The 25,833-nt window shown below is 34.3% G+C and overlaps 1 protein-coding gene across 1 annotated transcript; it reads left to right on the plus strand.

Moving 5' to 3' along the window:
• The first annotated feature begins 916 nt into the window (after window positions 1-916).
• LOC118194862 (CD151 antigen-like) lies at window positions 917-24,389 on the plus strand. Its single transcript, XM_035366077.2, has 7 exons — window positions 917-980; window positions 4,818-4,906; window positions 9,312-9,503; window positions 13,036-13,110; window positions 13,363-13,470; window positions 18,777-18,932; window positions 24,222-24,389. Exons 1-7 carry the CDS (start codon window positions 956-958, stop codon window positions 24,351-24,353), a joined length of 777 nt encoding a protein of 258 aa, XP_035221968.2. The 5' UTR covers window positions 917-955; the 3' UTR covers window positions 24,354-24,389.
• The last annotated feature ends 1,444 nt before the right edge of the window (window positions 24,390-25,833 follow it).

Consider the following 25,833-nt stretch of genomic DNA (forward strand, 5'->3'; position numbering starts at 1 on the left):
AAATCACATTTTGCTTTCATAATTTATTAACTAATTAATAAGTAAAACTCTTGGAGAAATTCCAACTGAATATCTTCGATTATAGTTAGTAAAACCATAAACATCCTTCTTCTGTGCTTTATACATCTTTTGTGCTTTATGCAAATAAAATATTTCCATCTTTTCTTTTTAGTGCATATATAGTAAGGGTTCACAGCTAAAATGTACATTTTATAAATCTGGTTAAAACCAGCGAGTCAGTTTCGTATTTACAGATAAATTGACGGGTTTTTTTTTTTTTTTTTTTTTTTTTTTTTGTTTTGTTTTTCTAGTCAGTTTTAAGAATGCTTCGAAATTAAGGTCAAAATAGTATGTTGAATCAGTAATCAATACTCACTCTGTTTCTAGTTATATGAGCATCTTAACTAATGACAGAGTCGACTTACAACAGCATGACCTTTCAGATAATCACTCTCACAGAAAACTTTAATTATAAAATTACCTTAACAGTTTAATCCTGATGATTTTATTTTTAGTTACAAATGACCCACAAATGGTAGTAATAATTTCTTTTTATTAATAATAGCAGAAATAAAGCAAAATGGTAACAAAACGGTTGATTCAAATTTCTCCACTTTATTTATTGATTATGGCAACACCCAAATTCTGTCTGTTATGTTTACCTAAATCCAAATAACAGTAGTAAAAATCATAGCACCGATATTTATTAGATTTTGAGAAAAATTCTATCAAGCGCCTCTCATTTTAACATGGAAGCTGTAAACGAATGAGCTACATTTGGGATTCTCTCAATTAATTACATTTTAAAAGCGACTGAAGTTAACAAAACAAATCATTCTTATCTGTATATACGTTTAAACTCATAAAGTTTCCGATTAAAATAATCGTAATCATTATTGTTAATTCTGAATCAAAATACTACTTAAAGCTTAGAAAACGAACTAGAGATTGAAAAATGTTCACTAAACTATTGAAAAAAGGTAATGTAAACATATTACAAGTAACTAGTCTTTTATAATTAGATTTTAATTGCATACTTAATTTGAAGTGATATTATTTTAATAATATGCGTGCAAAGAGTGATATTTTCATAAATCTTTTCATTAACAAGAAGGTTTGAAAGCAGGATAAAAAAACAGGTAACCAGATTTATAAATTCGTACGTACATATATATTCGTACATATACAGCAGTTTCTAAGTTGCATACATATTATGTACACAACTTTCTAGTTTATGTAAGTATTCGCAAACAAATCAAAAACCTTCTAAAAACTGTTATAATTGTTCTCTCACTTGATGTTTGAATAATATTTATGTAGTAACTAAAACATTATTTAAAAATTCTTGCCCTTGAAGAAATTTGTTTCTTTAAAACGATACAATGTTTTGTAAAAATCAGCCCTTAAATTTACAAAATTATGATTATTTACGAATTCTCCTGTGATCGAAACGTTGGCAGGAAAGTCGTATTTAAGTATGGTAATACTAATTTAAGTATAGTATTAAATAGTATCACAGAAGGTTAACGAATTGAGAAATTTATGTTGAATTATCACGCAGGACAATATAATTCGTGCTGTAGTGTAAGCGGAGTGTAAGTACATTTGGACCATTTGACAAAGCTTTGAGCAAAACGCATTTCTGTAAAGTAGCTCTGGTTTTTGCGTACGACCTGAAAATGAAAACTTAATCTTTAGAATGGTCCTTCAAACTAAACTTTTGCATACACAAACATCTCTGCTGCGATAAAGAACACAAACCAACGCACACCAACGGTGCTACTTTGGTAGACGGTTGCACGGATTTTTGGCGATTTACGTTGGCGCAATTGTTGGCGCGATTTTTACAATCGTCAGCCATCTTGAAAAACGCTGTTTCTACGCATAGTAAAGTATTCGAAACTTAAAAAAAAATATATATCGTTAAAAGTAATGGATTAATTTTTTGTTGAAAATGTTGTTTTTTAAGATGGCAGGCAAGTGTAAATAAATACATTTACTATGAGTATAAAATACTAAAGTAAGGCTATTATTACTTTCATACAGTGAAAAAAAGAATAAAAACACCGCTATAAAAACATTGTGCCAACGTTTAATTAGATTAAAATATTACTGAAATTGAATATCGAATTAAAAACCATCCTACCAACATTTAAAAGAATTAGAATATTATTAAACTCAAATACTTTAAAATACGTTATATAAAATATAATTAACATTATATGTGACAATAATTATCTCAGCAATTTTTGAAAATAGTGTATTATTTTTTTTAACAAAAATTCAAGTATACAATTATAAAAGAAAAGAAAAATATGTACTTACATTTTTTGAGTAATTTAACCTCTTGTTTATTGATAAGAACCACAAAAAAATCGAAATCATAATTGAATCGGCTCTTTTAACCACCTTCATCTGTTATCCACATATCTCGCACTTCATTGAAGAAACAATTAGCGAGGTTTCCTCAAAAAATTTAAAATAAATTTCCTCTGACGTTATTAACAATTTATAAATAAATCTTTGATTAGGAATGACAGCTTGGCCAAAATAAGGTCTCAAAGGGCAATTTTTTTTATTCCAATACCAATAATTCTTGGTAATTACCAATAATAACATTCATCATCGAAACGAAGATATTCCTTCCATTTGAAATCTGACGAATTCGAAGAGATGAATAATAAAATTTTAAAATGGCGCGGTAATGCACAAATATTCAGTAACCAATCAGGGAGCTGATTACATCACGCATAGAATTAAAATTATTTAAATAATCATTCATAATAAAATCATTTTTAAAACAAATGCAAAACTAAATTGTATTTTAATATTTAACAGCCATAAATAATGTTTAAAACATTAGGTTAAATTTATAGATATTAATAAAACCAATTACTTTTTAAGTAAGGTGACGTCATTGATTACATCATTAATAACATAAAATATTATAAACAACAAAATTTTTATTTCAAATAAAAATGTAAAATTAAATTGATTTTTAATATTTAGAAGCCATAGATAATATTTAAAACACGGAAGTTATGCATTATTTTTTTAATAAAATGACAACAAAGTATCGGTTACCATAAATAACTTATGCAGCAATGGGTTTACCATAAGTTGTATTACTCGCCAAAAGAAAAATCGCCAAACAATCGCCAAAATCCGTGCAACCGTCTACCAAAGTACCACCAAACCAACTATAAAAAATCTAAGTTATGCTGATTCTTTTCCGGGGGGGGGGAGAACAGCGACTATCAAACCAACCAATGCCAACAAAAGCCACCTGCTAGTGCTTTACTGTGGAAAACTGCTTCCTGTTTTCGACAGCAAACTCTGAAGAAAATGATAAAAAATTGAGGTCCTGATAGATTCTGAACTGCAACAACGTTCTCAGTTGCACGGCTATATCAGTTTAGGAATTTTTAACACGAAAATAGATATCAGTCATGCTACAACCACTTTATTTTTCAGATATCTCACCATCTGATTTCTGGCTGTTCTTTCTTACCCCCTTCTGTGAGTCAGCCTCGGAGTGGTGGAGGGGCAGCAAAGTTGCCCAGACGGGGAACGGTTAACGTTCCCGCCACCAAGCTGCGGGTGGCTTCCCATCATAGGGCGCTTGAGCCAAACAACTTCTATGTACATATTCTTTGCTTGAGCAGATCTTGGTGGTACATTTGAACATCAGACTCACAAAGTTGTACTCGGTAGTGAGTAATCTGCTCTGGCTGGCGATGCTCGTAACGAAGTCATCTTGTCGGGGCAGGTCTGGGTTAGTTTTACATGCCGGTAATAAGACCTCTTAGTCTTGGGGCCGGTTAATCCCATTTGTTGTTGGTGTTCTTTTTTTACCAATATGATTTTATGAGTTAATGCTCTCAAACAGTTCAAGCTGTCGAAAACGACGTGACAACCAGTGTACGACAGACAGCAAAAGTGAAGTTCTCTGGACATGTCCAGAACGGTGGCATCGCTGGAGCAAATACGTGTGTTCCGATGAATATTATTTCGAAGATGATTTAATAATAGTTTTTTACAATTCAAATAAAATTGCCCTACTATTATTTTACGTGAACATTTTGATTACAGGAGTATAATGAGCTGAATTAAGTAAAAACTATCATTCAATTTGATGGCTACTAAATTTCAGAAGTGGAATTAATGAAATCTTACAATATCTCAACATTTCGCTCATCGATCGCAGCTATTTATCCATCTGAAATTGCTCAAAAGATTACCAATAGCAATCATACTAACGATAGTAACGAATCAGCTTAATTTTTTTTTTTTTTTTTTTTTTTTTTTTTCGTGATTCGAGTTAAGATCCTTATTGTAAGGAATGATCATGAATTTAATGATTTTTTCAGGGTTCGTAAAGACCTTATATTATCCGATCAGCTTCAATCAGCGTACCAGTAAACAATCGCAATATTAAGCGTCTAAGAAAGTACATTTAAAAGTAATTAATCTCCTTTGATGTAATGATTAATTCGAAATAATCAGATCGATTCTTCTTCTTTTATTTCTTTTTTCCCTATGAATATATATGTGCATCTTTCTGCGAGGTACTTTTTTCTTCTGTTCTGCTGCTATATTAGATAACATTCAACAAAACGTACGTCTTTATTATTCTGCAACGTCCTATTATTCTGCAAATTGATTAAAAGGAATTATTTTGAACTGGTCTTTAGAAATTCTCTGGAATTTTTTCTTGTTCTTGTAAAGAAATATCTAGAATTAATATTTTTAAATGAAACAAAACACTTTTTAGAACTCTTATAGAATAGTTAGTAAGTCAGAGATTTCTGTTACAGCGAATACCGACATATTGGTAGAAGACAGGGATGAAGAAAAGCATGCCATTTACACACGGACTCTGCGTTTTATTAATATTCTTCTTTGGGTAAGTAATAGTAATTACAGCAAGTAATGAAAACTTTATTTCTCTCAACATTATAAAAATATAAGCTTATTTTTTTTGTAGTTAATTGAGAACTATTGTGCGTATATCTCCCTTTTTCATTTCTTTTGATAGGGGGGATCGCTTTTTTTAGAGGATTAATTGTGTTTTTTGGGGGTAGGAGAATTTTTTTTTTTTTTTTCTTTTCTTCTCCTTTTTAGCCCCAAGGACGTTACACCCAAAGAGCTATTAATCTCAAAACGGCATTTTGCGTCCTTCCACTTTCTGCGTTGTTCACTTTTCAAACTGTTGCCACCCAATATTCTTTAATAATTTTCAAACTGTTGCCCTGTATTGTATTTAAAGAAAATTTGGAATTTATTTTATTATGTATTTCAAACTTTGTAAAATTTTAACGAATTTTTACTTAACAAACTAAACGATTTCGAAGGGAGCAATGGGAACACTTTATGCGAAAAACATTTTTATCTCCAGCGGGCGAGACTGTGTATCGGAAATTCTAAAGATATGCTGTTTTTAAATATTTTGTGACATTGCTATTGTATTGAATTTTATGTGGTTTAAGTGCGATAAACATGATATTTAATAAATAAAGGTAACGTACAAAAAGGTTAAAAAAAAACGCGCTTCTGTGCGTAATATAAAATCTGAAAACTTTCAGTTTTTTTTTTTTTTTTTTTTTTTTTTTTTTTTTTTTTTTTTAATCATCGCGAAAAAATCGAAGAGGTGTATTTGTTAAAGATTTGCAACTATCTTCCCTCCTTCTCACGTTTAATCTGAAAATGTTTTTTGAGGTGGCAAGAAGAAAAGGAACCAGATTCTGATCTTTTGAAAAGAGAAGGAAAGTTCGTGTCAGTTTTAATGCTTGAAACGTAATATACCATCAACCTCCTGAGTGAAAAACCAATGTGTAAATAAATAAACTGTACAAGATTTATTTAATTTTATTAATATATCGATAATTTGATTTCGTGCTCTCTTAAAAGATTCATTACTTGAAAGTTATGACGCTACGAAACATAGTTATCCTTCAGCATTCCATATTCAACCATGTGTATAAAATTCCCAATTCACTACAAACAAAAAATATTGAAAGTTAAATTCATTTTTAAAATTTTTTGCTTTTCATAAAGAAACGTTCGGCATGCTTCTACAAGAGCATTCATTCACTTTGATTTGTACTGCAGCATAAGTAAAAATTATAAAATTAAATTTTAGAAAGCACAAATATGTTCATTTGACTACATTAAGGATCGTCAAAGATGATCTTGTTTCATGCTGATCATCTTAAAGCCAAGAATTTATGAAGATCTAGTTATTTATGAGTCCATATATTGTAATTTACGCTATTTCTATCACTTTTTCTCATAAATACATCAAAGCTTACTGTTTATTCTTTCATCCTCAGTGCACTCAAAAAAGTATTTGATACCCATAGAAATGCGACGGCTATTAAGTAAAGATCATTAGTGACTACATTTCATATTTTACGAGGACATGAAAATTAGTGAGTGCACAGGCTTTTTTGTGCGCAAAATTTGACGTCATTTGTATTCACGCAGTCTGAAAGCTTCCTGTTGTGAGATTAAAATGTTTAAGAAAATCGAGTGCTCGGAAGACTAGGCGGTACAGTTAACCATCTAATTCTCGACAATAGTAAAAATGGAAGTTGCGCATGCTCGTCGATAGATGTGTGAAATGGATCAAACGACAGCAGTAATGAGTCGCAGTAAAGTTCGTAAAATTTGTCAATCCGGCACTGCAATAAATGACAGTAAAATTCGTAAAATGGATGACATTGTCGAAGAAAAATCCAAAATGATCCATAATGAATCCCACTCTGGTCGGCCATCTGTAAACACTGACTATTTGGAACAGACGATTGAGAAACTGAATTCACTGAGAGAGGAGATTCGAGCAAACGGGGACAAGAAGAAACAAGAAAGACAAAAAGAAATGACAAATACCTCGGAGTGATTCTTGATGAACGACTTAGATTTAAAGACCATGTAATTAACCAAGTTACCAAAGCAAATAGAGCTTATGTGTCTCTCTATAATCTCATAGGACGGAAATCTAAACTTAGCTTAAAAATTAAACGTACTCTGTATTTAGCACTTATTAGACCAATTTTGCTTTATGCAGCGCCGTCCTGAGCCACGGCGTTAAAGACTGAACGAAGGAAAATTAACCTCCTGCAAAATAAAATACTAAGGGCGATGGTTAATGCGTCTTGGTATGTTAGAAATACGATCATTTATGAAGATTTAAAAATTAAACCAATACCCGACCAGATCCTAATGGATGCTCACAACTCTTTTGAGAAAATGGAAAAATCGCCAGTCACTACTTTGAAAGAACTTACGAACTATGATAGCACCGTGGACGTCGTGAAACGATGTAGGTCAATTCACCACAATGTAAAGTGGTAGCTGTAAATATATATATAGTTTTATTCAACTTATCTCATTCTATTGAAGTATTTAATCAAGCATTTAATCCTAGTATTTATCCAAGTATTTAACCAAAATTTATTTCATGTTTGTGAATTTGTGTTTGTGTTTACTACTAAGAATGTGGACTTAGTGCCTGGACAGGCCAAGACTTTTAGTGTTATTTGTACAAAGTGTAAATAATTGAACTCATCACGCCTAGCAATGTGGATCCAACCCTAATGGCTAGTACCGGTCACCTGAATTCTCAAGAATTAGATATTATTATCTCGAATCTCTCACTAAGCAGTTTATGTTCTTCAGTCAGGACTCAGATGATTTTCATAATTTTTAAGTCATTTTAAATTTTATTGTGTTAGTGTACGCCACCTTGACATGCCACCTTAAAGCTCTGATTGCCTGATCTCTCAGACTCTTATTTTCGCCTTCGGGTAAGTGGCGTGATAGCGCCCTAAATTTTTTCTACAACCGTGAATGGCCGTATGGCAAGTTAGAATGATCAGGTTTAAACTCTAAGAAGTTGATGCCTGTAGTGAACGTAAAGCATAATCATAAGAAGAAATGACAAGAAACACTGCTCGATTGTCAATAACTGGCTAACGTCATCATACCTCGCATACAACTCTGCTACCAGTTCTATGAGGAGCTTTTTGAGGTTGGTATCCAAAAACACTTGTTCTTCAAGTTGCGTTTACACAATGGTTTTTCGATCATAAGAGGTAGAGTCGAGATTCATTTCCGGACCATCAAATCTTTCTACGTCACCCAAACTGGTTTAAAACTGATTTGCTTAAAAGTTCTAACTTTTCAACTTCATGACAACATACTGTAAAAGACGAACAAATGTCAATGGATGATGAAACAAACACGTACTGAAATTCGGTGGACGGTTTGTATCAGCTATACATTTACGCATACAGAGCTTTACCTTTCCTAATTGGCTACGACTTAAACCCCATTAAATAGGTGTGAACAGAATTAATGACTTTTATACTTTACACCACAAAACTTTATGATCGAAAAAGCCTTCGCCTGAGCGAAGCCTTATGAGAAATATCTAAACTGACCAGGAAATTACGTAGAAAAATAGAAAAATTGCTTGTAAATTGATAAAAAAAAAATATTTTAAAATTATTATTTGTTTCATTTTTATTCTAAAGCCAATCTTTCTTTTACTGCCTTCATACTGCATTCGTAGATATATGCTAATATTTGTATATTAGCATTATAATACTTTCAATTATGGGTGCATGGTCCTTTCAAATGCTACAAACTGCAAGAACATTTAACTCTAGATAATAAAGATACGGAGAGCGCTTGCTATTGCTCGCTTTCCATCTGACAGTTGGAATGTTTTCCAAGTAACTAAAAAAATTGACTTTCTTACTATAAAGTAAATCATTGTCACCAAATATTATCGCACTGTATTATATTTGAAGAAATTAAATAATGAAGAATCTGCATAAATGTGTGTTTGTTTCTCTCATTGTGATGAAACAACGTTACCTAGAGCCAAAATTTGAATAACGCAATCCTTCATCCGAATATGGGCATCTGGAAGCCCAAATTTGGAATTTGTTTTATTATCTCTTTCATACTTTTAAAGCATTTATGAATTTTTGATTAAGAAACTCGATTTCAAAGCAAGCAATGGCAACACTGTACGAAAAAAAAAAAAAACATTTTAAATCTCCAGCGAGAGAGACTGCGTATCGGAAATTCTAAAGATATGTTTTTTTTAATTACTTTTTGATACTGTTGTTGAATTGAATTTTATGGTTTAAGTGTGAAGAACGTTATATTTAATAAGTAAACGTAACACACAAAGAGTTCAAAAAATGCCCCTTTGGGCGTAATATAAAATCTGAAAATTTTCAGATTTTTTCCCCTCTGCCTTAAAAAAAATCACTCTCTTTCTCTCTTTTTAACTACAGATTAGTGGAATAGCAGTTATTAGCACTGGAGCTTACGTTAATATCGATATGGATGACGCCAACGTATTGTTGGGACCTGATGTCTACTATGCAAGCAACGTCATGCTCATCATTTGTGGAATCATTATCGTTGTCTTCTCCTTCTTGTCCTGCTTTGACACCTTCTTCAAAAAGAGGATCACATTATGTATAGTAAGTATGCTACAAATGAAGTAAAAAGAAGATTGCTTTTTCATACAAAAAGAGTAAACCACTTTTTTTTACGAGAGCACTATTACTCTACTATTACTTTTCATACATCCATATGCCTGAAAATACTATTTCTGGCCTTCTCAGGCAAGGACATGGAACTTGCAAGAAGATCAAAATCGCAATAACAACCTTTTATTTAGCGTACATATATTAAAACACTCAATCGATTTCGAGGGCACCTAAAGGTCCCTTCGAAATCGATTGTTTTAATATATGTACGCTTATCAGGTTCAATGTTCCGCCTTACTTGCTTTGGGAACATTCAAGAACCTGACTCGGAACAGGGAGCTTACTAAAGCTATGTTCGATAAATGTGGGAAGTAGACAAGATACACAGGAAGGGTATACGAAACCCTTTATTTTTCACTCTTTACAATGGTTTTCGGACTTCGGAATACAGAAACCAACCACTTGTGGTCTGAACGTAAGAATATAAAAATATTAACTAAACTCTAACTTAACTTTGGAATAATAAACAAGGGCCTACGTGGAAGATTGGCCGTATATTAACAAAAAGCCGTATGTAGTACAGAGAACTGTTAACACTACAATACGTTTAAAATTTTTAAGAGGATTAAATCTCTGGCCTGGAAGGCAACCAGCAACCGAGTAAAACTGCTAAGGCAAGCGGCCTGCTTCTACTAACTCCTTCCTCTCTCTTGCTTGGCAAAAAGCCACAACTTCAGTACTTGGCGTTCGCAAGACAAATTTGCATAAATAAGTTAAAGCTTTTAATTCTGGCCGGAAGTAGAAAATAAGAAGTGATAGTAAAGATTTAAAATAAAATAAACGTTAGTAAAACTTAAGATCCTTACACGCTAAATACAAGGTTGATATTGCGATTTTGATTGTCTGATTGGCATGTTTCTCTTCTATTCTTGCAAGAAGATGTTACGTTTTCAGTTTATCAACCATTTACATTTTTGTATTTCTTTCTTTCTGTGATGATACATCGCCACGCTGGAACTCTCAGCATAAATTTATTAGGTTAATAAAACTTGTTAACTATATCATAAACACCAAATTAGAGCAGAGAAGATTTAAAGCTCTTTTGGGAAAGTTTCGACCAACTGTGCGAAGAAATCTTTCGGACGGTTGTGTTCATTGCTCATGTTGGCACACATCAATCGGTAGAGGATAAGTTTACGCTACTCTACATTTTCTGTGTGGTGTTTGTGTGACAATCTATCTTAACTAGATACTTACAAGTATCAAATCAAAGTTACATGTGCCCAATATGTGCTGGCCTAAAAAGCGATATTACGTACATTGCGTTGTAAACCTAAAATAGAGAATAATAAAATTGCTTCACTTACTCAAAACACATGCATACGTTTGAAGACAATTTTCCCTTTTCAGTCTCACTTTATTTAATCATTTAAGCATTATCTGGATTAAACACATCATATTAATATCAACGCACACAAAATATAAAAGAACTACGCAGCCCTGTGAAAACTAGAAAACAAATCTAAATCAGAAAACATCGTTCATTTTCCTTATTGGAAATATTATTACGTTTCGTACACACAGCCCGAAAGGTTTTTTACACATGATTCGTAGATTATTTCTTTTAATAACTTATCTCCTATTTCAGCGTGATGATATCTGCGCTACTCACAAGTTCCTTCAATACACACGGCCTGAGCATATGCACCACGAGGAAACCATCCGATGATCAATGGCAGCAATCTTTTCACTAAAAACATATAGTACAACGTTACTTATGCATTAATATCCAGCATACTCGTCCAGATATTTCGTGCAAATTTTCAGGCACCTTTGCTCCTTCTTTTTCATCAAAAAGACGACAACATTTTCTGGAGTGCGAGCGATGCAAGGGCTGCAGCCCCGCATACTCGTGCGAGCCGTAGTTAAGAAAGAGAGAAAAATAAAACCTGTTTGGCGGGTATTTATATGCCCGTGTAGTTCTTCGATTCCGATTAATGTTACGATAGTGTCCATGCTGATGAACTGCGTGGTGTGAGAAATTTCCATTCTCACATTCTGACAGATATTTTGTTTAATGGCCAGGTGCTTTGTTTAATAGCCATTAGCTTTGCTCCACTACAAGGGCCGGAAGTGGTGGCCAGTTCATTGTGGAAGCACCTAATAAGTGGTAACAGTTGCCTCCTGTGAAGGGAAGAACATTTAAAAACCACGTTTCCTCCGGGATTCGAATTCGGGCCCATCGTTACGGTAAACAGTGGCATTAAATACTATATCGGCTGGGCGCCTTTTTGATTGTTATAGCTACTAAACAAAGTTTTCCACTGGAGCAACATATGTTGTCTCAAAGATGAAAGGTGCGTCTAATATCATGCTGGTAAAATAGTTTAAATCTCAATATGGCCCTCAGTCCCTGAACTTACAGAATGCTGGAATCTGTGAGTAAGTGATTAGTTTTTATCACAGCTTGTAGATTAGGCAAGAAGCAACGTCTTGTTTTCACCACTACCTTCTCATTCTTATGCCACTTTGACAGCTTCTTCAAGAAGAGGATCACATTACCTGTAGGTAATGGTTTTAAGTGCTTGTCAACTGGCATATGAAACTAACAAAATTCTACCGATATTGGCAGTAATGGTAATGGATTTCAAAAGGTAGAATTATTCTTTTTGTCTTAAATGATATGAGCACGAGTACGGACTGTTTTCTGTAAAAAAATATGAGCTACAGCAAAAAGCAAATTTAAGAGAAAATAAGGAAGCTACTTTTCAAAACATTTTTCAAATAACTTTTATCTGGAATTGATGATTGTGATTTAGGTGAGAATCTTCAAGGGAATTCAGAAGCATCGTTTTCCCAGCCAGCAATAGAAAAATTAAAAGAATGATCAAGAGACTAATAATGATTATAACAATGGAAAAAGTTTCAATGTTAGTATCAAACCTCAGAGTAGCGTTGTAGAGACATTAGGCAATTTGGAAGCTGAAAAGATGAAAAATTGGCAACGCGGAATCTTACCGCGTACCTCTGGAATACGCGCCCAGCATGCAGACCACCACGAAGGCGTGCCAAGAAGGTGGAAGAACTTACCTTATATACTCCCCCTTTTAAAGAATGACTGGGGTTTTTAAGGGACCCAATCGCCAAATCCTGGGTGTGGAGAATCATCAACTAACATCTTTTTAGTTCGAGCGCCATTGTAGAGACATTACGTATTTTTGGAAGCAGGCAAGATGAAAAATATGCAACCCCTTCGCCGGGAATCGAACCACGGACCTCTGGAATACTCGTCCAGCGTGCAGACTACTACACCACGAAGGTATGCCAAGAAGGCGGGAGAAATACCTTATAGCGTGATTAAATTAATGTGATACTTATAAAAACGTATTCCTATAGCATTTCACATGACCTTGTTCTTTAAAATTTAAAGAAAAAAGTCCAGTTGTAGTTAAAAGTCATACTTATGTAGGAGATACGATTCAGAAAACTGTGATTTAATTTAATTTTATTTTCTGTTATTCAGCTGACATATTGCTTGTGTATCACTTTCGTTACTCAGAGCGTCATCGCTGCATTATCTTTCACGTGGATGAATGAGGTAATAAATATTTAGTATATAAAACACTTAAGAGTTCCTTTTTTTTTTTCTTTAAAATTCTGTTTTATTTATCTTTTAACATATAATTTAACCGAACTTTTGAATTTGAATTAAAATGGTGATCTAAAATTTAAATCGAGTTTTTATATCTCAGTTGTATTAATATAGTCCCACTGCTTCACTAATTAGGAGGCACTGAGAGATAAAAACCTGAGGATTTCAAAAAATATTAATGATATTTCCTTAATCTAGATCGACTATTTTCTCGATTCGAGACTGAATCACTTTATACAAGAGGGATATCATCCAAACTTGAGAGGGACGTCTGCATTCACTGCGTTGGACAAAATTCAGGAAAGGGTAAATTACAATGACTCCATGCTTTAACAAAGTTACTATATTTTCGTTTTGTTTGCAGTTTTAAATGAAATCAGAGACTTAAAAGGCGATAATCATCTGTTATTTATTCGATAACTTTTCTAAATATTGCACATTAAAAAGTTCATTAATGAATGAAAATGCTTTTTTTTTTTTTTTTTTTTTTTTTTTTAAGTCCAAAGGGATTTGAATCCCGAAGGACTATTAGTTTCGTTTTGGCCTTTTGCGTCGGACTCATAAATGTCGGTTCACTTTTCAAACTGTTGCCACAAAATGTTAGAGTCCTGCATTATATTTGAAGAAATTAAATAATGAAAAATTTGCATAAATGTATGTATATTTCTCGTATTGTGATAAAACAACGGTACATAGAGTCATCGAATTTTGAATAACGTAATCCTCCAACGAATATGAGCATGTGGAAGACCAAATTTGAAATTTGTTTTATGATCGATTTCCTATTTTTTAAAACTTTGACGAATTTTTGATTAACAAACTCAAGGATTTCAAAGCGAGCAATGGCAACGTTGTGCAGAAAAAACATTTTTATCTCCAGCGCGTGAGTCTCTGTATCGGAAATTCTAAAGATATGCTCGTTTTAAAACTATTTTGCGATATTGCTGTTGCACTGGATCTTATGGTTTAAGTGCGAGGAACATGACATTTAATAAAGAAAGGTAACACACAAAATGTTAAAAAACGCCCCTTTGGACGTAATTTAAAATCTGAAACATTTCAGATTTTTTTTTTTTTTTTTTTTCCCCATGTATGTATTTCGCGAGTGCAGGAGCAGGACAGTGAAACTGAAAAAAACTATATCTGGAAATGCCATACTTTAGAAACTGGTGTAGACGTGTAGACCTTGTTTTGGAAGTCAATATGGGAGTGAACCTTTTTTGAGATGACTGATATTAGGCTTGTTTAATCATTAAAAGTATTTTTAACCATTACTTTTGCAAAACAGAGGTAGTTTTACTTTATGGTGGTGGAGGTAAACATTTCCCAACTCTGTCTGATAATACGTTCCAGAAAACTCAATCGTGTCGAGGTTAAGGAATTGGGTAAGATGTGGAAGATTTTCAAGTTCACTTTTATGTTTTGCAAATCATTCTCTCTTAATCTTGCAGTGTGGACTGACACATGCCTGCCTCTGTTAGACACCATTCGTCCCCGTTCTCCGTAACCTACCTAACTTGCTTAATTACAGATCCGAGGTTCGAATCCCGCGAACGGGCTGGCTGCATGGGCGTTTTCGTGGTTTTCCCCATGTGTAACGTGTATACGAGCCAGTTTCCCTTAGAAAGTTCTCCACGAAGGCTTCCCTCCTCTTAGGCAGATAGCCCTCGAGGTTTTGCCATAATCATACACACACACATATAATTACAGATCCACCATTCCTGTCTTATTTTCTTTTGGACTCTGGTATATATTCTATCTACACTCTGTAATTCTAAATGTTTGAAGTCGTTTCCTCGAAAACCAAATTTTAACATTCTGCTACTGTTAATGCAACGAGAATTCTTTTAGCAGTCCCAATCGGAATTGAATAAGCTGGCTTGAAATTCGAGGGGCCATATTCTCCATGCGTTTCAGTTTCATTTTCCAACTCCTGTACGTATATTTTTGAAGAAAGGCATTTTATGTAGTACAAGCGAGATTAGTAGAGTAAGGTCTAACCGGGATAATTGCTTTTAAGAACGATAGCTGAAGATATCACTGCACTCGATGCGTGTTTTTTTAATATTTTTTTATTATGTGTTTTTATTGCGATGAAAAACGGAAGACCTTGACTTCATTCGCTTTTAAATCATTTGCGTAAGATTCCGTTTCTCATGAAGTGCAGTCCAGTACGATAGGATCTCATACATTGTATAGATTCAGATTTTTACTGTAACGAAGCATGGTCACACACTGTGCAGGAAAAATGAGCAACGCCTTCGCCTGGAATCGAACCGCGGACCTCTGGAATACGTGCCCAGCGTGCAGACCACCACACTACGAAGGCATGCTAAGAAGGCGGGAGAAATGCAAGGTGGCAAATAGTTTTAATGGAGTCGAACTCCGTTTAAGAGGCGTTCTCCTCTCAAACTCTCAAACTCGGAGACTCCGTTGAGTCATTAGCCCTTTAGCTCAGGCGTGTGTTAAGTAGAAGTTCATTTTGTCGTTAAAGGGCATTTTATTGTGGCTTTTGGAAGTATTACAGAAAAATCCTGATATAAATTCACAAGTTTTGGTTTCTGTACTTTACACGAATATTGGAGAGCTTTTGAGTACTTCCGGAATTGTTACTTGTTTATCTATTTATTTATTTATTTATTATTCAAAATGGAGGTACAGTAAGACCCCGCTTAACGCTGTTTCGGTTTAGCGCTCTTTTATTTCAACCCGGGGATTCCACGAAATCGCTCGCAGCATACGGGGATTCCCCGAAATATTATGCAGCGATAGGTTTCAAATACATATCCGAAAGAGTGTACTTGTATTTCTTGTTTGGTGCGGTATTGTACAGACATATTTTGAAGGGGTAAATGTGGAAGATGTCGAAGAAATAATTCAAGAAGCAGCGGCTAGTCTTTCTAATGATGAGCTCAAGGAATTAACTGAACAAAAAGAAAACAAAAATGTTGACAGCAGTGATTCAGAAGAAGAGCAAAAAGAACTTTCGATGGCGTTTGTAAAAAGGAGATTGTCTACCATAACTGAAATAATGGATCAATTCATTGAAAATGATCCGAATTTTGACAGGAGCTCAAAAGTAAGGCGTGGTGTTAGAGATGCTCTATCCGTTTATGAAGAACTTTTAAGAGAACAACGCAAAAGAAAAAGGCAAACAACATTAGATGCTTTTGTCGCAAAAAGGCAGAACACTGAAAACGCGGAAGGCTAACTAAATATGACTGAGAATTTTATTTGTTTTTTTAAGAATATTCGTTTTGTTATTTATATTTTGTTTTTATTTTTGCAAGAAATAATAATGTGGTATTAATTTGGGCTTTAAGAAATAAATGTTTGGTTTTATTTTTTTAAAAAAAACATACTTTTTAAATTTAATACCTAATCAATTTCCTAGCCATCTTCCCCTAACCCCAATATTTACATGTAAAGATAGCCTCGTTTAGCGCTGTTTCGCATTACGCTCTACTTTGATGGAACGTATCCCCCGTGTTAAGCAGGGTCTTACTGTAATTTTAATTTTAAAAAAGGGAGGGTAGTTATTAAAGTAAATGATCATTTCCAAATTAACAGATTAAATCGGATGGCTATAATTAAACAGAATCTTTGTTGTTGACTGTTTAGGATATTTGTATTTGTGAAATCAAATAAGAGTTCTTACTTGGTGGTCTTTAAGATGTCAAAAGGAAAGATTAGCCTATTTTTCGAAATCGCATACATTTTGTTGTGATAAAATAAGAATACGGATAACTACACATCTCCTGCGAATATTACGCATATATCAATATATTATGTTTCTAAATATCAGCCCTTAGTGAGCCATGGCCTGCAATGCCCTGATACCTGCTATCTTGACGTGGGTCTCGGTCTGGGAATCGAACCCAGAACTGTTGTGCTGCTGGGCGACACATTAGCCACTGCGCCATATTGTGTTTCTAGCCCGTTGAAATAACATCTTCGTGAGACAATGACCTTTGGAATCTGTTGAATGTGGAATCGGCTTCAGGAAAATGGCAGGCATAAAAAGAGGGAACAACTATAACAACAGCATCAAAGTTAAGAGAATAAAACTTTAGACTGTTGTGAGCTATGTCCTCAAAATTTTCGAACAAAATGCATAGGAAATATAGGCGACATGGGCCAATAACTGGAAATGTGTTGCTCCCAGAGAAATTTTTACTCAAGGAAGGTAATTTGATCATTAAGAGAAAAGTGAAGTTCATGTTATATTAGTGCAAAGGGAAGAGTGAGAAGTATCACCCAGTTTTTTTAGCATATGCCGTGCAGTTATGAATCTGGTTCCAAGAAGTAGCATCAGGCTGTAAGATTACTCAAATTAATTTGGCCTCAACATGTTTCATAACCTCCAACATAAGAATGACATCAAGTTCAGCAAAATAGAAATGTAAATATATCATAGCACAATAATGAGAGTATTATAGCACTTATACAAGTTTATAATAAAATTTCTTACAGTATCTCATAAAAGTGACAGTACACATCACTTTTGAAAGTTGTTTTAAAACTTTTAACAATAGACAAAGGCCATCATTCATAACAGTATACTCAGGGTCATTGTCTTGACAGAATTTGGAATCAGATTTGCAAGTTAAATTTTTGCACCAACACATGAGGTTTCCGTTTAAAATTTTAATATGTTTGTACTGATCCATGGTAACATCAATAAACTTAATATTATCGTTTCAAAGAGCAGAAAGCACCCTCCTGTACCACAATCCCTTCGCTGCCATTTTCTTTAACTGGAATTAACTACGGTTACAAAATTCTTTAGGTCATCTGCGTGTTATAAACAGACCATTATGGTCAAATGTGTTAAATTAGCTGCTGTCATCAAATATTATCTCACTGTAATTTTCTTAATATTTAAGAGTGATTTTACGAAATGTTAGAAAAAGGCAACTGCTTCAAAGCACTTGCACTACGTACCTTTCGTAACTCTTTCTTCTTCCCTGTTACGTTTTTCTTTTGGATTTTTCCGCTTTTACCATATGAATGTCAAATTAGATTTTCAGAAGTTCTTACAATGTTAATAATTGCACATTATATATATATATAAAAAAAAGCATGCAATTTGCAGCAGCAAGAGGCGACTGAAGCCCCATCACCTCTTTTTCTCTCTTCACTTCTCACTCTGATTATGATATTTCACAACTGATTATGATAAAACGATGCGGATGAAATTTAAATATGAGGCTTCTTTTCACAATGTGTTAATAAACAGGTCTAATTCAAACTTTCATTCGGGCTTATGGTTACTCTAAGGTAAAATAAATCATCGGGCTATCTTAATGGTTCTAGGTATTGGCAGTAAAAATAGTGTAGGAATATTTCAAAGGATAACACTTTCTATAATTTCAATTTTATGCTTTAAAAATTTTTTCAAATGAAATATGTCCGATCATTTCGGTGAGACGCAGTACATTTGTTGCATAATATATTTTTTTTAACTTTACATTTTACATATCCATCAGTGCTAAATTTTTGTAAGAAATCCATTAAGTTATTTATGAAATTTATAGCATTCTTCTCAAAGCCATTCCATTTCTAAAATTCCAAAGATTTTATCATTTTAATGCCTTACGCTCTGTGTCTAGTTCCAGTGCTGCGGAGCTCGAAACTATACAGACTGGAGAACAAGTAAATGGCTGATAGAAACTAATGACAGCTCAGCGATTCCTCTTTCTTGCTGCAAAATAGCTGTCAGTATAACCAACTGTAACTTGAAAAATTTACGTAATATTTTCACGAAGGTGAGTAATGTCAATGAATTAGTGCATATTATCTACGCATACTTAGTGTGCATGCATCTATATGAAAATATTAAGGAGTTTATCATAATACTCATTACGGTTTTATAATAAAAGATAGTCATTTTGAGTTCATTTGAATAAAAACATGAAAAGCATCAATATTTAAATGTAATAATTTTTGAACGTTCAAATAAAATGCATTGCAAAATTTGTAACTGGATTTATTATGCATTAAATAAGCTATGAATTATCTCTCCTAGAAACTTTTGAATGGTAGGTAATCATGTTAAATATGGAAAATAAACGAAAAGCATTATTTTACATTGAATGACAACACTATGGAATGCGGTTGCTTGCCAAGTCACATGGAAGATAAATTAAAAAACTTATTGACGAGTCTGGAAGATTAAATATGCGGCGAGCCGAGTCCTCTCGAGAGCTTTGTGGTAAGGAAAGAGAGAGTGATAGACCCTCGGACCCGTCACCCGTGGTATTCTCCATAAAAATTGGGGGCGGTTTGAGCGAAATCGTGCTGTCGCCTGTATGGTGCTCAAGGCTCTTGACAACGACAGGCGAAATTTTGCACTCCTTGGCACTATGAATTTTTTGAGGGGGGCTATAGCTTTTAGGGTTCTAAAAGCTATAAGCCCCCCCCCCGAAATTCACTTGCTACTGTCAAGCAAGTGAGATGAGTCAAACACCATACACACACATTTTGACGATTTTAAAGTTGGATGTGACGCTTCCTGCTGTCACTGGCAGCTGGTGTAAACTATAAATGCTTTAGAAGTGTAACGAAACGGTCGGAAATTTTTTTCCCTTTTTTTTTTTTTTTTTTTTTTTTTTTTTTTTTTTTTTTCTCTCTTCTGCGGTGTAAGTGCACAATAAATCTATAAAAGTATTTTCAAAGTACGCGCTTTTATGAAATGTATTAAAAAGCGCAAAGTATATTAACGCGGAACTATGTTCATCAATTATGGTATCATCGACAAAAACTTCTAAGACTTTAAACATGTTTTAGCAAAACGCTTATATCTCAGTAACCTCAAAAGCTATAGTTCTAAAACTTTAAGCCTCAGAACATGTCATAGTAGAACGCTTATATCTCAAGAACCCTAAAAGCTATAGTTATCGTTTACGGCATATTGAATAATTAAATTGCAAAACTCCCAAAAACACATACACTCACAATCTGAAATTTGGAATTGGTATTAAACCATAGTACAGTCTCAAAGCTAGGCAAAAATACACATTATTTTGATGACGTCACACGTGAGCGTGCATGTGCTATGTTTACGAGAAACATCAGCGCTGAACCGTTGAATCATATTATTTTTCGTATTATCGGCCGTTTTGCATAAAGTTTCAAACTGCTTCACGTTCTATCAAGATAATGTTAAAAAATAAATAATTAAATTATTCTATTAGTTTCATTTTATTTTTACCCTTATTTCCCTAAACATTCATTCTTTAAAATAACATATAAAACAAAACAAAAAAGGGACGCTTAATCAATAAAATAAAATTAAGGAACAATAAAAGTCTTTGGATTTAGTCCTACGCATCTAAACCCAGCAGCGTTTGGAACAAATGTAACAGACAGTTCCGGTCCACCAACACCACCTTTTTTTTTTTTTTTTTTTTTTTTTTGTTAAGCTTTGACAGCCTTCTTGTGCGCAGGCAACTAAAAGTAAAATTACGAAAGAGTTCTAAAAGCTCTGCTTTCGGAAGCAAATAGAACAGGAACAATAGTGGCATCAACTTTTAGAATGATATACATAAGAATGTTTTAGTTAGGAATTCGCCAGCTCATCAAGGTCCACCATTTTAATCATATGCTATCAAGAATGCTATAGTATTTAAAAAAAAAAAAAAAAAAAAAAAAAAAAAAAGCTTTTTTATTTTTATTTCATTCGGAGATTTTTCCTCATTCCCTGAATGACTTTTTTTTGTATTGAAAAAGATGAAAACTTGTGACATTTAGTTTAAGTTTTATTAACAATTTGCTTATGATGATTTCCTTCCTTTATTCTTTATTTCTTCACGTATTCGCTCAGTCCAGAGGGTTAAGCAAATTTTACGGCAAGCGGTGTAGGTTGATCCCTTGAGTATCATGACTGGCATTTTCCGGTCCTGAGAGTTTTTTTTTTTTTTTTTTTTCATTTCATGTATATTATTACCTTATTATTTATTTTCTTATTTTCATTAACGACCTAAATGTTATCTTTACGAATAAAAGTTTATGAAAACAGGGTCTAAAATAATGACTTATACAAATTTAGTAAATCAAATTAGTGAGATAGCCATTTACTCAATGTTAAATAGTGTTGCGTTTTTTCTTTTCTGACACCAGTTGTTACGTTATTTCCTTCCTTCACGTTCGTACGGGGTTCGTGTGGATTCGGAGTGAATAACGACGACACTTGATGAAGTATCGAAACACACTTTATTTGCCAGTATTGTCAGGACAGCTCCCAAAACACGTTTTACAGTCATCGATGAACTACTATAAACACGCTGACACGATCAGCGACACAGCCTTCAGGTTATCAGGCTATCACGGTGGAGGCAGCTTCACTGCAAAGCACCACAGCTCCCGACACTGTTCGGTCGTTCTCGGAACTCTCGAGACTCTCCACGCTACAACTCGCGATGCACTCGACGACACACAGGGCACGGCTCCCGACTCTTCGGTTCAGTCGTTCCCAGAGCTCGACACGCTCTCTCGACGATGCACTAACCGCGATACACTAAGGCTGCTATCACACGTCGGTTTTTTTCCGAAGAACAACTGTTTGGAACAATTTTTCTGCTTTGTCACAACAGCCAATCAACATAGATCGCTTTGGGGTTAACCCAGGAGAAACTGGTTCCCCATTACAAACAAGCTGATAGCTGATTGGTTGAAAACGAACAACCTGCAATTTTTTTCGAAAGGAAGGAAAAAGTCGCGCGTCTTTCTTTCAATAGTAAACCAGGCAGAAAAATTGTCCGAAACAGTTGTTCGTGTGAAACAAACGCCGTGTGATATGGGCCTAAGAGACTCCGGCTCTCAACTCGATCGACTCCGCAGGGATTGACTCGATAGACGAGACACCAACTCGATACTGATTCACTCTCCACGTACCAGCAAGGTTCATATAGCTTTTGGCTGGTGTTCGAGAACATTCTGGGCTAAACCGGTGAGAATTCGTTCCAGAAGGTTCTCCATCCGTCCATGGCATATCGCCAATTTTGTCGCCAAACGGGCGATTTCTCGCCAAATGTGACAACCTTGCCTTCTCTAGCCATTCTATGGCAACCCTAAAACTACTTTGTGGGGAAGCCATCTTACCGTGCCTGTACATTTCGTAACAATAGATTAGTCCCTGTATTCTTATTTTTCCTGCAGAGCATCATGTCTTTAGATTTTCATGTTACAGTACAAAAAAAAAAAAAAAAAAAAAAAAAAAAAAATTTCAACAAAATTATCTACACATGTACAAAATTCGTAACATTATTTTATTATATTGTATCCATTTCATCAGCTTTACAAGCATGGCCACAGAAAATATGCATTTTTTTCCGCTCTCTGCATGCATGCGCATCACTGGTTTCCTTTAAACATACAAACATAATAGGAAGCAGAATATGAAAGCAAGTCTCAAGTGAAAGTAAGTCAGTCGGGAAGCATGTCATCAGCATATTGGTTTAATCCACCATCTACTATAACCGCATGATTCGAAACGGATTTGTGATACTAGTAACTACCTTGCCAGCTTTTCATTTTACATTCTATTGAATGCATAGAAAATGTGAGAAATGTTATTTGTTTCATACTCTGCCGGCCCGTTTTCTGCATTCTGCAAAATGCCTAAGTATTCTATAGAATGCCCCGGCTTTCATACATTGCCGGTACCAAATACGCAGCTTTTAGTTTTCTCTACTGTTTCTTTAACCGCGTTTGGAGATGGCGAATATCTTTGCTTACAATCTAAAAGCCATCAGAATTCACAACAGTTTTCAGTTATTAAAACATTTTTAGACACATGAAGTTTACAGGCACATTTTATACAACACTAACAGGGATACAAGATATTGCTCACAACAATACGACTGTAATATATTCAGGACGAACGCTGGATATTTTGCCGCCTGGTGCAATCTTTGCAGGTCCTAAATTTTGTTGCCCGGTATTTCCTTAAATTCTACTATCAAATGCGTGCCCTAAATTCTAAAAATTTTGCCATCCCTGAATATTGTTGCTTGATGCTTCAGTTACTTCTGAAACTTATGCTTTCCCTAAATTCTGCTGCCCAGAGCAGTCGCAACGGCTCTGGCGCCGGCCTAGACTATATGTCGAAATCGAAACTTAGAACAAAATGTCAGTGAAAGTTACTATTACAATTAGAAAAATATTGGGATACACCTAATGATATGTGATAGTATGTAAGAAATATTCTTCTCGATTAAATATGCATTTTAAAAATGTTAAAAATTTTTCTTAGATTTCTTGGTACTTTTCCGTTTCGCCGGCGCAAATCTCGCCAAGCAGACTTTATTGGCGACAACATACAGTATACACATAAAAAATATTAGTTCTAAAAATTTTTGATTTTGAAGGCATAAACATTTTAATATCGTTTAAAATTTTGTAAAAAGCCAATAAATAAAGAAGATAAATTTGTAAAAAGGCCATTAATTTAAGAATTTACTATGCTTTCATGGTTCAACATCCTGAGTCGCCGTTCATATCACGTGACCCCAAGTGATCTCCTCTCACGTAAACTAGGCTACAAAAATCTAATTCTCTCAGTAATTATCTACATCAATTTCAAGTTAGATCTTAATTTGAAATACAAGTTTAAATGCAAGAATTATTTCAATTCGTACGAATAGCTTACTCAGAAATTATGTAAAACTGCAGTGCTTTACTTCGCTAATGCATTCTCATTAGAATTCATGAATTTAACCCTTGACTTTGCTTTTTCTATATTTTAGGCTTCGGGTAAGCGCTGTGATTGCATCCTAATTGACTTATACATGTACAACGGCCTTAGACATAAAATTGAACTATCTGGTAAAAATTCTAAGTAATTATATGCCAGTATTGAAAGAAACAATGAATCTGATAAGAAATGGCTGTGACTTGTCTTGAAAATGAGGCTTACCATTCAGGATATTCCGCTTGGCATCAGTTGTGCCATTATTGGCGATTTTATCGCCTGCGCCGGCAAAACGGAAAAGTACCGATTTCTTATTCAGAAAACGCATTAATTGGCTTCTACAGAAGAATTTTATCATTTTTAGGGTTGTTCAGAACCGCTGACAGAGAAGTACAAAACGAATTTTCTAACAATGGGTATTGTTTCAATTTTAATATCACTCTTCCAACTTCTTTGTTTCCATGTATCAAATTATCTCATGTTCAGACTTGAATGAAGTTTGGAAAGTCTGCTGAAAATTTTAGCATTTCAATAAAATAATTAGTTTTCTGCTTTTATTGTTGTTCTCTTTGTTATTTATCATTATTATTATTTATATATTATTATTATTTGTTATCATTATTTGTTATCTACGATTTATTTATCATGCATTATAAAATAATAAAAAATACCGTATACTCCAGCGTATAACGCACACTTTTAATATAAAAAAAATCGAAATTTACGTATGCGTGTAATATGCCGGATATAAAAATGATAGATTTGAAAATAAGGGAAAGATAAGCGTGCAAAAATTAGATTTCTAAGTGTACCTCAATGCTGTATATTTAAAAGAAATGACATACCTTATGAACTTAAAAATTTTCTCTATCGGATAACATGAAAAGTTTGTTATATTCGTCTTCCGTTATATCATCAGGCACATCATCGAATTCTGTTCCATCTTCACCTCCCGTTGTTACTCTCATCCATATGTAGACGAGCATCATCCGTTCCATCTAAACTATTTATTAGTTTTATTAAATTTTTAACTGACTTTTGAAATATATTGGGTTTTATTTCCTCTCATGTTTTTTTATTTTCCACTCAGACACTATCTCTAGACTACCATGACGCATTTGGCCTTCTTTTGTAAATGTTTTTCACCTGCTAACATCTACGATTCCACTGTCGTTTTAAATTCTTTTTGAATGGTTTGTTGATACACACATTTAAAGGCTGAACTACAGGGTTAATTCGCCTGGAATAATTGCCATGTCTGTCTGACACTCTTTCAACAATTTCTATGTTTTATCGATTAGATAGGATCTGAATACACTGGTGTGCAAAAATTAAGGACGAGACGGTTTTTTCAATATAACTTTGTACAAAAGCTTTCCAAATCAACACATTTAATACCGTAAGATCCCCAATACGTAAGGACATGAGTAATGTAACAACACTTACTAAAAGAGAAATCAGAGGGATAAAAAGAAGCTTTATTGAAAAAGTAGCATGGAGCGCAATGCGACTGAAGTCCGAAACATCCCTGTGATGGGTGTCCAGCAAGAAACATCCGGTCTTTAATAAGGGATATGATCTCCCCTGACTGCTAGGCAGGTTTCACAGCGTCTGCCCATGCTGAGAATGAGGGTGTCAATGAGTTGTTGAGGCATTTCTGCCCATTCGTCTTGCAGCGCCAATCGAAGCTCCGGAATAGTTACTGGTGGTAAGATACGAGCTGCCAAGCGTCTGCCTAGAAAATCCCATACATGCTCGATGGGATTGAGATCCGGAGATCGTGCCGGCCTATCCATACGTTCAATATCCTCACTCTCTAACAGCTCTTCGGCAGCTACTGTGCGATGACATGGTGCATTGTCGTCCATGAAAAGGAACTGCGGACCCATAGCGCCTCTAAAAAGACGCACACATGGAAGAAGAATCTCGTTACAATAACGAGTCCCGTTGACTGAACCTGCGTCGAAGATGTGAAG

Source organism: Stegodyphus dumicola, chromosome 2 (assembly GCF_044657685.1).
Source record: "Stegodyphus dumicola isolate Sdum_Otavi_A_Nest chromosome 2, ASM4465768v1".
In the NCBI taxonomy this organism is placed as follows: domain Eukaryota; kingdom Metazoa; phylum Arthropoda; class Arachnida; order Araneae; family Eresidae; genus Stegodyphus; species Stegodyphus dumicola.

What these genes read in the sequence shown, in the direction of transcription:
- LOC118194862 (XM_035366077.2), top strand. Translation starts at nt 956, where the DNA reads ATGTTCACTAAACTATTGAAAAAAG. An exon ending in CACTAAACTATTGAAAAAAG is followed by an intron (nt 981 to 4,817) that starts GTAATGTAAACA and finishes TTTCTGTTACAG; the next exon opens with CGAATACCGACATATTGGTA. An exon ending in TTATTAATATTCTTCTTTGG is followed by an intron (nt 4,907 to 9,311) that starts GTAAGTAATAGT and finishes TTTTAACTACAG; the next exon opens with ATTAGTGGAATAGCAGTTAT.